General features: G+C 50.2%; 1 protein-coding gene across 2 annotated transcripts in view; it reads left to right on the top strand.

Moving 5' to 3' along the window:
• Positions 1-13,460, top strand: part of STK10 (serine/threonine kinase 10) — a 51,921-nt gene that overhangs the window by 9,869 nt on the left and 28,592 nt on the right. Inside the window, exon 2 of one of the 2 annotated variants that reach the window (XM_075056942.1) lies at positions 3,173-3,337. The exons of the other annotated variant lie outside the window; for it this stretch is intronic. Within the exon in view, the coding sequence (XP_074913043.1) occupies positions 3,173-3,337 (165 nt within the window). The remainder of the gene's footprint in view (positions 1-3,172; positions 3,338-13,460) is intronic. 2 annotated transcript variants of the gene reach the window in all.

Below are 13,460 nucleotides of genomic sequence, written 5' to 3'. Positions count from 1 at the left end.
AACACTACAGACTGGGTTTGGGCTCCGTGGGGCCATGGACAACTCAGGAGGGGATCGGCTGTCCAGCCTGTACGAGTGTTGGTCCTCTCAAAGGCAGCCGTGCGGGGCAACCAGCCTCCTCTCCACACTGCAGTGGGCCGTGCTGGAGGAGATCAGCTTTCCAAAATCTCCTACTGACCTCATGGTCTCGGGTCCCCTTTCTGCTTCAGATGCTTCTGCCGTCCCATGGGGCTGTGGGGTGTTTTGGTCCCTTCTGGGAAGTGCCGTGAGTGCACTCGGTTGTCGCGGTGACGTTATGGCAGGGCCACGGAAAGTACGGGGTTCGTGCCCACACCATCCCCTCGGCATCCCTACCTGTGAGAGCTTGCTGTTGCAAAAACTCATGTTCTTGCATCGTGAGTTCATGATGTCCTGAACTGACTTCTCCTTGGAGATGGTGGTCTCGCTTCCCCTGGTGTGACCGAGCAGTGTGACCTCCCAGGGACCCCTGGCCGGGGGGGACGTGGGACAGCAGTGCTCCTCTCCCTTTGGGGTGGAAGCCCACCTCATGCAGCTCATGGGATCCCCTCCCTCCCTCCCTGAGCTGCGTCCCCCACTAGAATGGATGAGGAGATGGAGATAGCTGGAGAAATATGCTCGTCAGGACAGTCCAAAGTGGTGGAGAAAGGCAGCAGCTAATTCTGTTCTGGACATCTTTAAAGACTGAACATCAGACATGGGCTCCTACCTAGAAGGGAAGCAATTGCTGGGGGTTGCTGGGCTGCTCACCTGCTAGCTGTAGGAGTAATGATGAATGAGTTCAGGCTGCCACAGCACCCCTGCATGCCTTAGCAAGCCCAGGAGGGGATGAGAGGTGACAGCGCGGCCGCTGGGGTGGCTCCCCCGAGGCTTGGGGGTGAGGGCAGGTTGGTTCAGACCTCTCGGTGGGAGATGATGCTGTGGGGGACCGGGGCATGCTCTGCTCCTGGGTTTTTTCAAAATCCCAGAAGGGCTGAGCTGGCTGGGACCCTGCCGGTGGGAAGCGTGCGATGGCTGACCTCCAAGGGAAGCCCCACCTCCTCTCACAATATTTGCTTCCCCTCCTTGGACCTCTCCCAACACCGTAAGTGCAGAGCAAACACAGTGGGGCACTTCTTGCTCCGTTTCGGAAGCACTGTGCTTTTCCCTGGGCTTGCTCTTCTCCGCATCTCCCCCTGCCCCGCTCTGCATGCCCTTCTCTGGGCATCCGGTGGCAATTCGGTAAGAAACAAACCAACCTGAGCAAAGGAAAACCCCTAATTTCTTCTGAAACCAGCATGAGCTGCTGTCTTGCATTTGGGCAGTGAGCCCAGATAGAAATGGATTTGTCCCCTGTGGTAAAGACACAGCTGTCCATGCCAACTCATGCGAATGCAGCAAGTCTTCAAAACCCAGCAGAGACTCAGGGGTCCCTTATTTTCTTCTCTCTATTGTATGCTTTTCCCCTTATTCCTTACCCCCCCCTTCCCCGGCCTGTTCCTTGGTACACAGTTATACTATCACCTAAGCTATATAAAACTGTTCAGCAGGGCTTGTGGTGTTTATACTGGGAACTAATCCTCCTGTAAGCTCCTGCGTAGGTTTTCCAAACACAGATATGTAAACTGCAAAGCAATAAGAAAGGTCACAACTGGAGTTTGCCCAGCTCCTCTGGGGACAATATCCACAGTGGGACTTTCTCCCCTGGGGTAGGGGCAGCCCAGAGTGGGTGTGATGGAAAGAAAATGGGTAATGAACTGGAATCACACTGTGGGGGCTCTCCTCCATCAGCGGGGAGCAGAGCGGGTGAGCTATAGGGATTTCTTCTGTCCCTTAATCCGCTGATTCGATGCGCTTCTGGGAATGGCGGGGAGCTCCTGAGTCAACAGCTCCCGTCTCGTGTGTGATGCGTCTCACAGCAAAGCCCTGTGTGCAGACTGTCGCGCAAATGCCCTTTTGGCATTTTGCTGCAAACTTATAATTCTTGCAACAATTTGTGCAAATTTCCAATTGCAAAATGCGGACTTGTCCTGGCAGTTTTGGGTGAAGCTAATGGACGGTGCTGGGTGCATGATGCTGAAACGGTCCTGTGTGGGAGCCGCTCTGAGGCTCACCTGGCACTGCCTGCTTACAGATGTTTGCTTTTAGCCAAGCCTTTTGTCAGCTGCCTTTTTCCCCATGGAGGATGGGGGCACAAGAGGAGCGGGGTGAGAACCATGTCTGCAAATGCTTCCAGTCCACCATTAATAGTCTTTGGCTGGTGTGTGGCACCTACAAGCAGAGCAGCCCCATACAGCTATCGGTGACCCCCTCCTAGGCAGTGAGTGCTGCTTGGGGAAGGGTGTTTGGTGGGAAGGAGGTCAGCAAGCTGCTAACCCAAGGGTACGCTCCTGTGTTGTTGTGAGGAATGGGGAGGGAAAGTCAGCAAAAGTTTTCCAACCACTAGGGCAAGGAGGTTTTGATGTTTTTCTGGTTACTTGGTGAATAAGCTGGTTAAAGGGACTATATAAAATGGAGGGGGCAGCCGGGAGAGCATGTGTAGTATTTTTCTTACTGTGATCTGAAGAGCTCACTGACATGCAACACTAGGAATACCGGCCAGTCCTGGGAAGTCAAAATGCACCCTTCTTCTTGGTTTACCTACCAAGGAGGTGATCCCTACATTTCCATTGTGTGTTACAGAAAAGTGCCCTGGTGAGGGTCCTGATGAGGAAGGGGAGTGTAGGGATGTTCAGGGTGGAGAGGGTTCACAGCCGTGCTGTGAATTTGGTTGGATTGTCTGTGTACTCAGGACTTCTATTAAATGGAGTTATCACCTATACTATTAGCAGAGAGCCTCCATACTCTGAGATTTTCTTGCTTCCATCTTTTTCATGCTACAAACAATAGGACGCATCTCTTTTTCTAAAAGCCTCTTTCTCCCCACGATGGGAAGCGGTGTGGGCGGTAGAGACTGGAGGGAGGAAGGAGGATGCTTTGGCCCTTACACAGCACTCATCCTCTCTGTGACGCTACGGGCAGGTTTAGGAAGCAGAAATGCATCTGCAAGTTTCCATGCTTGTGTTGTAGCTGGTACCAGTGAAGCTGAGGGTGAACTGGAGGAGCAGGAATTGTGCAAGTACTGTGTGCTCCTGGCTCTCCTCGCCTTTGTACTCATGCTGGTTTTGTCTTGCAGGCTAAGAATAAGGAAACCGGTGCTTTAGCGGCTGCCAAAGTCATTGAAACAAAGAGCGAAGATGAACTGGAAGATTACATGGTGGAGATTGAAATACTGGCGACCTGCAATCACCGGCACATTGTCAAACTGCTGGGAGCGTTTTATTGGGATGGCAAGCTCTGGGTAAGAGGCTGTTGCTGTGTGTGACCTGTATAGCTGCGTGTCTCTCTCTCTGCAGAGAGGAAATGGCTAAGTTACGGTGAGGCAAAACCTCTGGAGCAGATTGAAGAATCAGTGTGAGTTAGAAATGACTCACAAGCTGTGCTCTACTCACTGCATGAACAGTGCATGGATTTTCCCCGCTTTCTTCGATGAGCAAACTATCTTCTAACTAAAGCTGCTTATAAATAGCCCAGAGAAGATCAAGAGAACTTTACTGTAAAGTGAAAACTGGAGTTGTTGGGTTTTTTTCACCATTTGGGGTTTGTAAATGTAGCAAATGCAGCACCGGATAAGGGCATCTCTTCCCCACTTAGTCCCTCTTTTGAAAGATCAGATGGAAGGATAAGCCTGGCTTTTTGATTTGTGCCTTATTTCTGGCTCAGCATCTGTAACGCAGAGGCAACTGATAGCAAGAGCTCCATTTCCCATGGCTGTGGAGGCACAGGGACATAAAATGCAATCCAGCGGGTTAGTGCAACAGCTAGTTGTGCTGCAGCTGGAACAGCAGGTTCCTGCATCTCTTTCCCCTAGCCCGGCAGGCTTTTCTTTTTTTTTGTTCCGGTTTTTTTTTTCCCCCTGCCTGCTGTTTTCTTTGAGTCCCTGGAAGCAGAGGAAGGTCAGCATGAAAGGCACCTTCCTGGGTGCTGCCACAGCAAAAGTGCAAGGGGCTGGAGAGGGTGAGGGCACGCACCCATGCGTACTTGCCCTGTGCTAGACTCCAATAACTGTGTGCCTGTGTGTGTGCAGGTGTGCCTGTGTCAGGATAGTGGAAATCGGGTGAAACTCGTGAAACCCATCTCTTGGCAAGTTCATCTGCTCCTTCTTATAACTACTGACAAGTCAGGAGAGCGTCAAGGGTGCGTTCAGCAGCTCTGTTACTTTTTTCTTCTTCTTTTTAATGCTTCAGATACCTTCGTGACCTCCCAGGTTACTTACTAGAGTTAAAAAAAGACATCTCAGCTTTTGAAATTTGCACTTCTGTGAGCTGAGCTGTCAGATCTGTTGGTCCCTGCTTGTTTTGCCAAGGGAGCCAAGGCCTGAGTGCGGGCTGAGCTGCGGGGCTGTCGCTGGAATAACGCAATCCATGTCTAGTTCATTCCTCGGTTAAGCAATGTGGGAGAGGTACTGTTTCATTGGGCAATGTGTGCTTATTCAGCAAGCACCTTTTGCAATGTCAGCATGCGTTGGTGTCCTTATTTAAAAATCCATCGATAAAGCCCCTGACTTCTCTGTGACACCCCGCTCAGAGGGCTGCGGTACCCAGTGCCGAGCACTTCCTTCTGTCCATCTTCTTGCTGCGAGTTGTCCAGAGATTTGGTATTTGGATGGCCGCTAATTGTGATGCAGAGCCCTGGGTACGTTAAAGAACAAAGTAAATATGTGCCCTTCTAAGGAAGTGAAAGGCAAACATCTCTCCTAGGAGAGGACTTGAGATTTGGATAGATTGCAACTGCAGCAAGGCTAATCTCGGCAAAATTAAAAAGGCAAACATACACCGAGCTTGGGCAAGAGATGGGGCTGGTTTATATTCCACCCTGTTGTGCTGTTTTTACCTCCCTGCTCTGTGCCTGGTCTGCCTGAATTTTATACGTTGGCCTTGTTCGTTCTCTCTAAAATGTCAGCCCCCTCCCCTTTCCCCTTCCACCTCCTCCCCGCAATAGGAAGCTTTGCCTTCCTTCCTGTAGGGAAAATGGATTGCAGAGCTCCTTGGCTCTGCTTTTGTCTAAGAAGTGCTTTGTAATGTCATATGCTTGCCGACCTACTAAAATTAAACAGCCTCTTTGAAGCTACTGGAACAAGAGCGTCCTGTATGAGGCTGTCCCGTGAGGGTAGACGTTACGGCCCCATCCATTGTTTTGGGAGGAGGATCGTTCTCTTTATTTAATTATTTGAGTGGCATTTGCATTTCATTGCTCAGGCTGTTCTTATTAATGCTCTAGTGTTTTACTGGCTTTGAGGGAAGTAAATAAGCCAGGCTGTTATACTTCTGGAAGGGTTCTAGTCACTACCAGGTTTTCCCTAAAGTCAAAGGCTTCCGCTTCTCGGTCACCAGCGCTGCTGGGGAAAATTTGCATCCAAATATAAACACCAGCTTTCATTGTCTTGTCCCATATCCCATCCCCACTTCTGTCTGTGTGTTTGTTTTAGCCAGCATTTTGCCGGACCGTTTGCAAATAGTCCATTTGTACGATGGGTGCATGGGCTCTGCTGCGCTTTTGGCTTCAGGTGGCTCAGGCTTCGGGTGAAACTGCTGTGGGTGCGTGCCTGGTCGGTGATCCGCTGTGGTTTCCTTGTCTTCGCAGCCCAGCGTGGAAGACAATGTTCAAAGTGAGAAAGGGGCAGCAGTGGGAGCACGCAGACAAGCTGGCAAGGGGTCCAGACGTGCCCGACCTCCTGGATGGCAGGAGCTCTTGCGCTCTATTCTAATTTATGGCTCGGTCTGTGCCACAAGCAGTCTCAGCTGGCAGCGCTGAGAGGGGCTCAGTGGTGAGAAGGGCTCTTGCTAAATCAGTCTGTTGACTGTTCCCTGACTCTTGAACTAACAAGGAAAATATGTGAGGAAACCTGGCCTTCAGTGGTGGCTGCTGCTGCAGAAGCTCCCTTGTCCCTGAAAAATGTGTTAGGTCCCCGTGGCTCCTCTCTGTCAGGGTTTGGCTTTGTGCTTCACTAACCAGAAGGTGAGATGCAATATTTATGTAGCAAAAAACCTTTCTGTGCAAAGGGAAGTGGCTTATCCTACAGCAGCTGCTTTGAAATCCATAGCACTGAAATGAAAGCATAAGCCAGAAAATTCCTCTTGCTTTTATACCTGATCAGCGTCAAGCTGAAGGAGGAGGAGAACCCAGTTCTCACAAGGGACAGAGCAGAAGCCCGCTGCGAGCTACAGGTAAGGGCTTGAAAGACCCCAGTGAGTCCCCAGGAATATAACTGGTGAGATGACAGCACCCAGCATGAACTTCCTTGGCATATAAATACACTGCAGAGATGCTGTGCCCTCACCAGCAGTTGCTATCTCGTTCCATTTCCCCTCCACCTTCTTTTCTTTGGTTGTGGCAGAGGCCAAGCAGTCTTGTGCTGGTTGAAAACAGCCCAGGGAGGCTTGCAAAACTGCGGTGGGGGGAGCTTTCATGATTTGATTTTATTTTTATTATAAGCCCTGTGGCATTTGATGTTCTTTTGCATAAATCCCAGCTGCTGGAAATGGGGGCACCAAATGAAAGCTGAGAATCTCATGCTATTAAAAAAAAGTCTGGTTTGAGTCCTTGTGGCTGGGCCACATTTTAAAGTCTTTTTTCCTGAAGTGCAATGTAGGACTTGGAAACACAAAGGCGAATCCTCCTCACCCAATATACATGCAACTTTGAAAACAGACCTTTTAAAGCTATTGTGCGACTGAGGAATGGGACTAAGGTATGGCTTTTGAATGCTTGGAATCTGCACTGATAATTATTAGTACAAGGGAAAAAAAACAACAGACCTTGTGTGTTGTGTCCCTCTTGAGGGCTATGTAGTTGGTTGGTTGTTTGGTTGGTTGGTTTCTTTTTTTCCACCTTCCAAAACAACACAAAAAGACTGAAACCTCAAAGGAAGGGAGGAACTTTTGATCTCTTGCTTCTGAATCTTTCTGCTGCTTCTGTGTGTCTCCTCTCACAGACAGAGGAACGATAAGATGACCGGGGAGGGGAGTCTTGTTTGGAGTGATGAACTCCAACTTTCCTGTGGGAGATTTCTGCTCCCAGAGGATGGTGGTCATCTCCACCAGACAACCCAACACACTGCAGGGGCTGCAGGAAACCCGGGATCCCTCCTGCAGGAGCTTGTTGAGATGCTCCAGCATCGAGCCTGCAGGGTTCTCTGGAAATTAGTTGAAATGTCATTGGGCCCCATGTATTTAACCGCAAGACTCTGCCGGTGGTGGCACAACTTTTCTAGTGAAGCACCGGGGAATTCTCTTCCCCCTCCCTCCTCTTCTATAAACCGTGGTTGCTATAGCAAACGGGCTTTTGAATAAACAGACATTTCCTGGAGATCAAAGCAAAAATCACTGTACCGTGCAGGTAACTCTGCCTTGCCGGAGCATTTTGGTGATGGTTAATTTAATCAGCTTAGAGTTTCTTCTCACTGGCCCGCTGTGTGGGTATGTAACTCGTATAGCTTGCAGATAGACACCAGCTTTGTAGCTAGTCTTTGTACTTCCCTTAAAAAAGCGTTTTGCATTTTCTGTGGGCAAGCCCTGACCTGTTTAGCCAGGGACTTTTTAGATTGCTACCCCTTTGATATGAATGTTGACTGGAGATTTGGGCATTCTTGAAAATCCTGTATCATAAAGAAATGTTCATTATCCCATGCAGTAGACTGCTGGGCTATGTAAAGCATCCGCAGCTTTTAATTCTCTTAAGTTGGAAATACCTTTTCTTTAAAACAAACAAAAAAAGAAAGCTGATAACAGTATCAGATTCCCTAAGGTTTCCCTTAGCAAAGGGAGGTTATTGTATCTTGCAGGGATGTCTCGCAGGGTGAGCGGCCTGGGCTCTGGCTGGATGCCCACAGGGGAGCCTTTTGCATGAATGCTGTACCAGAGCAGGGCTCTCCAGGCTTCTCAGTCATCTGTCCCTGAGGAATCCGAGGGCTATTCGTGTCCCTTTAAAATGTCACTTGGCAGGAGAATTGCGGTCTAAACTGGCCCTTCCTGCTTGGCCTCGTGTTCCTAAAGCTTTGTACCAAACTTCCCCCCAAAGCGCTTGAACAGTTGTTTGCAGCTCACGAGTGTCGAACTACGCGTATTGCTTGAGCGTACCAGAAGAGACCCAGAAAAACAAAGTGATCCCAAACCTGCAAACTTTGTTAAACAGCTAGCCAGCGTCCTAGAGGAACAACCCTTTCCTTTCTTTCCCCTCTTTTCCCCCAGCTGCAGAAACTGAAAGCCACGCCAGGTTTGGCTGCACCCCGAGAGCCCCCGAGAGCACGCAGCGCTGTGCTGCTGGCAGGGCTGGGCTCTGGTACCCGTGAGCTGCTGCAGGATAAGCCCCGCTGGGCAAACCGGTGTGGGGGTGGTGTTTGCTGGACCGGTTTCTAAATTCCTACCAGTCCAGAATTTGGGCAGAACTGCAAAACAACCCCAGTAACTTCTGCAGGGTAGGTAGGCGAGGAACAGATGTGGGCAGATGTCTGCACATATCAGGACACGGCATTGCTGTACCCCGGGAGGCTGGGAGTGTGGCAGGGTTATCACTGTCTCCCCTCCCTGTCCTTGGAGTCAGCTGGATGCACGTCATCTTGGCCAGGACTGGAAAAAGCGATGTAGCCCGGTGGTTTTTCTGACACTTCCCTGGGCTTCCAGCATCAAGCAATTTGCTGTTCGGAGTAGCATAATTGACCTGAGTGGGTAATGACTTCTGCTCCAACCTTGGGACTGTGTCTTCACCACCTGGGATGCTGCGGAGTGGGCATCTGGGTGGCATCCTCCCTCCCCTCCCTGCCACCCGCTGCCTGCCTGCGAAGCAGTAAGGCTTCTCCCTGCCTCACCCTTACGCAGGTTGTTTACTGCCTTTCCCCAAGACATGGAGGTCTAAGTCGTCTTCTGCCCTCCCCTCTGCCATAAAGCTGGGCAGCGGGTTGCATGGGATCAACGTATCTGCTCCGTCTTGTGAACGTGAGCTTTAGCATTCAGACTCCTGGCAAGTTGCTGGAAATCCTAGTCTGGGTAAAACTGGGGCTTTCCCTTAAAGCAGGGATGGAAATGGAGTGATTTTGATCAACCACCAAGAAAGACTTATGCAGCAGGCAAATTACCATAGCCCAGCCAAGTTCAAGAGCGCTTCTACAGGTAGCAACATGACAATGCAAACTAGAATAGAAGCCTTTGTCTACCATCCTTTATACAGGATAACGTTGCAAGAAAGGTTATTGAAGCAATAATAGTGCCTTGTGATTACATACCCTTGTCGTCTATACACCATGGAATGCTTTTATAAAAGAGACCTGGTGTCATTATCCTGGTTATTAGGAGGGAGAGTGGAGGCACAGACAAGAATTTGCCTGAAGTTTACTCAGCAGGTAAATAGTACTTGGGAATAAGTCTTATGTGCTGAATCCCAGTCCAGGGTTATAACCATAAGGCCATAGTTTTATGAAAAGAAAGCAGCAGACGAGAAGCCTATAGGCAAATCAGTTTTCAAAGCACTTTAAAACTTTGTTTAGAAGTGAATTGCAATAAGCCACGTTCCCATTTGGCTGTCTTACCAAGGGAAATGCTAAGGAACAATGTTTGCATATAAATGAATATTTATGAACTACCTGTGTATAGGAGACAGTACCTTGAAACGTAGCTTCAGCCTATGCCCTGGAATGAGCGATAGATTACAGGTTTAGACTTCTTTATTTCAGATAGAGCCTGAAAGTTGTCATTTGGGAGGGCAGGATGGCCTTTTGCAGACCTTATGGCTTGGGGTGGTTTCTATTGACTTCAAAGCCCTCACTGAAACAGTTAAATAGCCATATTCTTGTCTTGTGTGGTGAATCCAGACACCTTGTGTTCTGAATTTGGGGATGATCAGAACAAATAATCATTTCTAGGAGATGCCAGGCAGGAGTTGAAAACTTGTAAAGTCCTTTGCCACCCCTTCAATGAGTTGTGCTCCCGGCCAGGTGAGGCTTTGAGGCTGTGTTGGAACTGCTGGCCGTTAATAAAAGCCATTAGGAAACTTGTCCTGGGTCAAACTCCAGCTCTCACGGTGAGCTCTGCCCATCTGAAATGCATCATCTATTTTAGATGCTGGCACAAACTTGGGGTGCTTGATGTTGGTGAATCTTCCCACTGATGAAGAAGCAACTTGTTGCTTTTAGCTATTTATATTTGAAAGGATTTTCTGCATTTTGTTGCCCATCCAGTAACAAATGCTTTTGATGAACTGCCTGGCCTCTAAATACTGATTAACCTGGTGAGAGAAGGGGGATCCCAGTCACAGCCCTCCAAGGAGCAAAGGCTTTGCCCCGTGCCCAGGCAGAGAGCCATCGTCTGGGTGTTTTTCTGGTTTCTATAGTAAACAAGAGCACTGGCCTTCCTCTTGCCATCCCTTGAGTATGATGCCAAGAGCCCTGAGCACTTGGAGCCAGTTGTGGTCTGGTCACTGAAGAGAGAGCTCATGTTTGAGCCCGTGCATGTTTCAATTAACCCTTCCCACAGCGCTCAGCATCCCAGGTACCGCTGCCTCGTCGTGGCTGTGCTGACCCTCTCTGCTCTGCATCTTGTAGCTGTTTGCGTTCACTGGCCACGGGTGTTCTTCGATTCTCGTCCATCTGGGATGCTGGTTAGTAGGTCGGGATGGTGGATTCAAAGGGGTCAGATATCAGCCCTTGTCCAATGAAAATAAATGCCCTGTGTGATTCTAGCAAGGGGAAGGATGCTTTTTGTAACGTCAAAACCATTTGGTTAAACTAAAAGGAGTTTTGATTTGTTCTGCCAAAATTTCAGTAGGAATGGGAATATTTCTACCAACCTGGGGGGGGGGGGTAGTTCAAGGAAATATTTTGTAATCTCAGAATGACTTAGATGTGAAGAACTTATCCTCAGTTTCTCTGTGATCAGCAGGGAGCTCTGCATTTCAGGAGGAGTATGCAGCGTTATCTGACTTTGTTCTCAATAAAGCTTTCCTTCTCTGACACTCTGTAAGCCTTGGGTTTCCTCACTTGCTGCCCTGCATCTTCTTTCCCCCCACTCGTTATGGGGACAGACTTTTTTTTAAAATTTCAAATATTTTTCTCTGTAGGTTATTTTGTTCAGAAAAGGGGGGGGGGAGAAAAGGTTTATTATATTTAAAGTCTCTGAATAGTGTCCTTGTCTGTATGGGAAAATTGGCAAGCTTGGAGCGCTCTCTTACAGAGAGCTAATTATTTCGCTTCCACCTACAGCATACTTGCCATGTCAGACAAGCTGTTGACGTTTGTGCTCCGCTGTGGCAGCAAAGAGGCTTCTGGTGGCTTCTGTATTGTTTTATGGCCTCTCCAGCGTGTGCTGAGGGCTGGCTGTAGCTGGAGGGGAGTGCGTTGCTGGTGGCTTTTGCAGGTGCCGGCGGTTCTTGGGTGTTCGTCCCCTCTTGTGTTTGTGGCACGCTGGGGCTCTAGAAATGAGGTTGGGAAGGATGGCGTGTGTCCTCGGTGCGTAGTAGGCTGCTGTAGCGTCTTGCCCTGTCTTCAGCCCCCAGCAAATAGCTGGAGCAGCTCAGCCTTGCTTTGAATCAGCCCATCTGGCTTACAAGCAACGCTGGCGTAATCTGTTCCCCGTTTTCTTCCAGCCCTTTGGCATGTGTTGGGTGAAAAGTGTTGGGCCGGAGGGTGGTGGGGAAAGTGCCAAGTTAAGTGGGCGTAGGAATGAGATCCACCTCCTCCCTCTGCTCCGTAATGTAAACTTAATCCTTGGACTTCAGTCAGAGCAGGGCAAGGCTGGCTGAGATAATGGGGGGAGACTCGACATGCTTGCAAACCGAACTTCACTGGCCAGCACGGCCCTTGATTTTTAAAGGCGAGAGTAGATCTGACCAAATCATATTTAAAAACCAAGGTGGTGCTCCCCAAATCCAGCCCCTGTGGTCCTGTGCTATGGGGGGAAGAGGGGAGCTGCTCCTGGGAGGGCTGATCCGGCGTTGCTCGTCTTGCCTCTTCTGGCAGCCAGCAGGACAGCATAGCTTTGCCGTTAACCACCAGAACTTGGGTTCAGATGTCAAACAGATGGAGTAAAGGACGTGCTCCTTGACCGTGCCTAAATATATCACTGTGTTCTTTCCACCAGCGAGGAACAGCTCTGTCCTCTGGGGTTTGTGTCGCTCAGAAGCTGAATCCCCTTTCTTAGTCCTGGCAAGTAGAAATGTGTCCACAGTTTTTGCTGGAGCCATGAGGATGGGCTCAAGCCCATCAGCCCAGGGGATGTGATGGGCTTGGAGGGACAGGGGATGGAGCCAAGTGGGGTGGCTCTTCACCTTGTGCTCGGGTGTTTGGAGATGTTGGGTGCAGGCAGAAGCCCCGAGAGATAAGCAGGGCTGGATGGAAGCTGTTCACGAGGAGAGTGCCTGGCCTCCCTATGTGTCCAGGCCATAGTTGGGCTGCAGAGGCGGTGCTGGCATCTCAGGGTACATCTGGAGGTTACCGTCCATGTCCCAGATGGCCGCTCTGCATGTGGGACTAGGCTTTGCCTGTGTGCCTCTGGCACGGAGTGGTCTCAGGGTGGAGCTTGAGGTCTGGATCCATCATTTATCTGGGTGGCTTTGGGGCAAATGGCCATCTACGTTCTTTGTGCTACACTTCGTATTTGCTACAGCCAGTGTTGCTGAACCAGGGGCATCCCCTCCAGGGGTTTTGTGCAGATATTGGCCCCCACTCCAGATGCTCCTGACCTTGTCCGAATCTTCTCAGACCGCTGCAGTAACACGCAGAGTTTGAGAACAGAGCTAGTGGTTGCCTCTGTCCTTTATTTTCCACGGCACGTGGATTATGGGGCTGAGCAGTAGTGTGGGATGGCCACCAGCAAGCTGCTGGGTGACTTTGATGCTGAAGAAGTGAATGGGAAAGCCGGCGTTCGGTAGCTAGTGAACAACCGTTGCAGGTAATGGGGCAGGAAACTTTCTGCTCTTCTAGTACCAGGACTGAGGGCTGTAGGAGGATGCTTTCCTGGACTTGCTCTGTCTCCTCTGCCTCTGAGTCGATACCAAAAGCCCTAGAGACTGTCTGGGCTCTCGACTTCCCACCGCTCCTGCAGGGCTGGGGAAGGAGCCTGTCTTGCCCACGGCAAGATGATCCAAATGATCTAAATGCCGGGAGGAGAGATCCGCCTTGCCGTGACTCCTCCGTACCCTGGTCTAGACTGTTTCCTCCCAGCCCTCCTGCCTTCTGCCTGCGGTGCCAGGGGAGTCATCCTCTGCTACGGGTGCCGTGGTGCTGGGTCTCTGGGAACCCCAGTTCCTGCCCTGCAGGTAGACTGTCCCCCGCCGAAGCCAGGAAACATTTTGGGTGGGTTGGAGCACAGTGCACGCAGGGGTGCTGTTCCTACGGTGGGCTTCGGCTGTGCTGCCAGGGAGGGGGGTGCCTGCCT

This window comes from Buteo buteo, chromosome 24 (genome assembly GCF_964188355.1).
Source record: "Buteo buteo chromosome 24, bButBut1.hap1.1, whole genome shotgun sequence".
Taxonomy (NCBI): Eukaryota; Metazoa; Chordata; class Aves; order Accipitriformes; family Accipitridae; genus Buteo; species Buteo buteo.
This window is presented reverse-complemented; position numbering and strand designations above follow the sequence as displayed.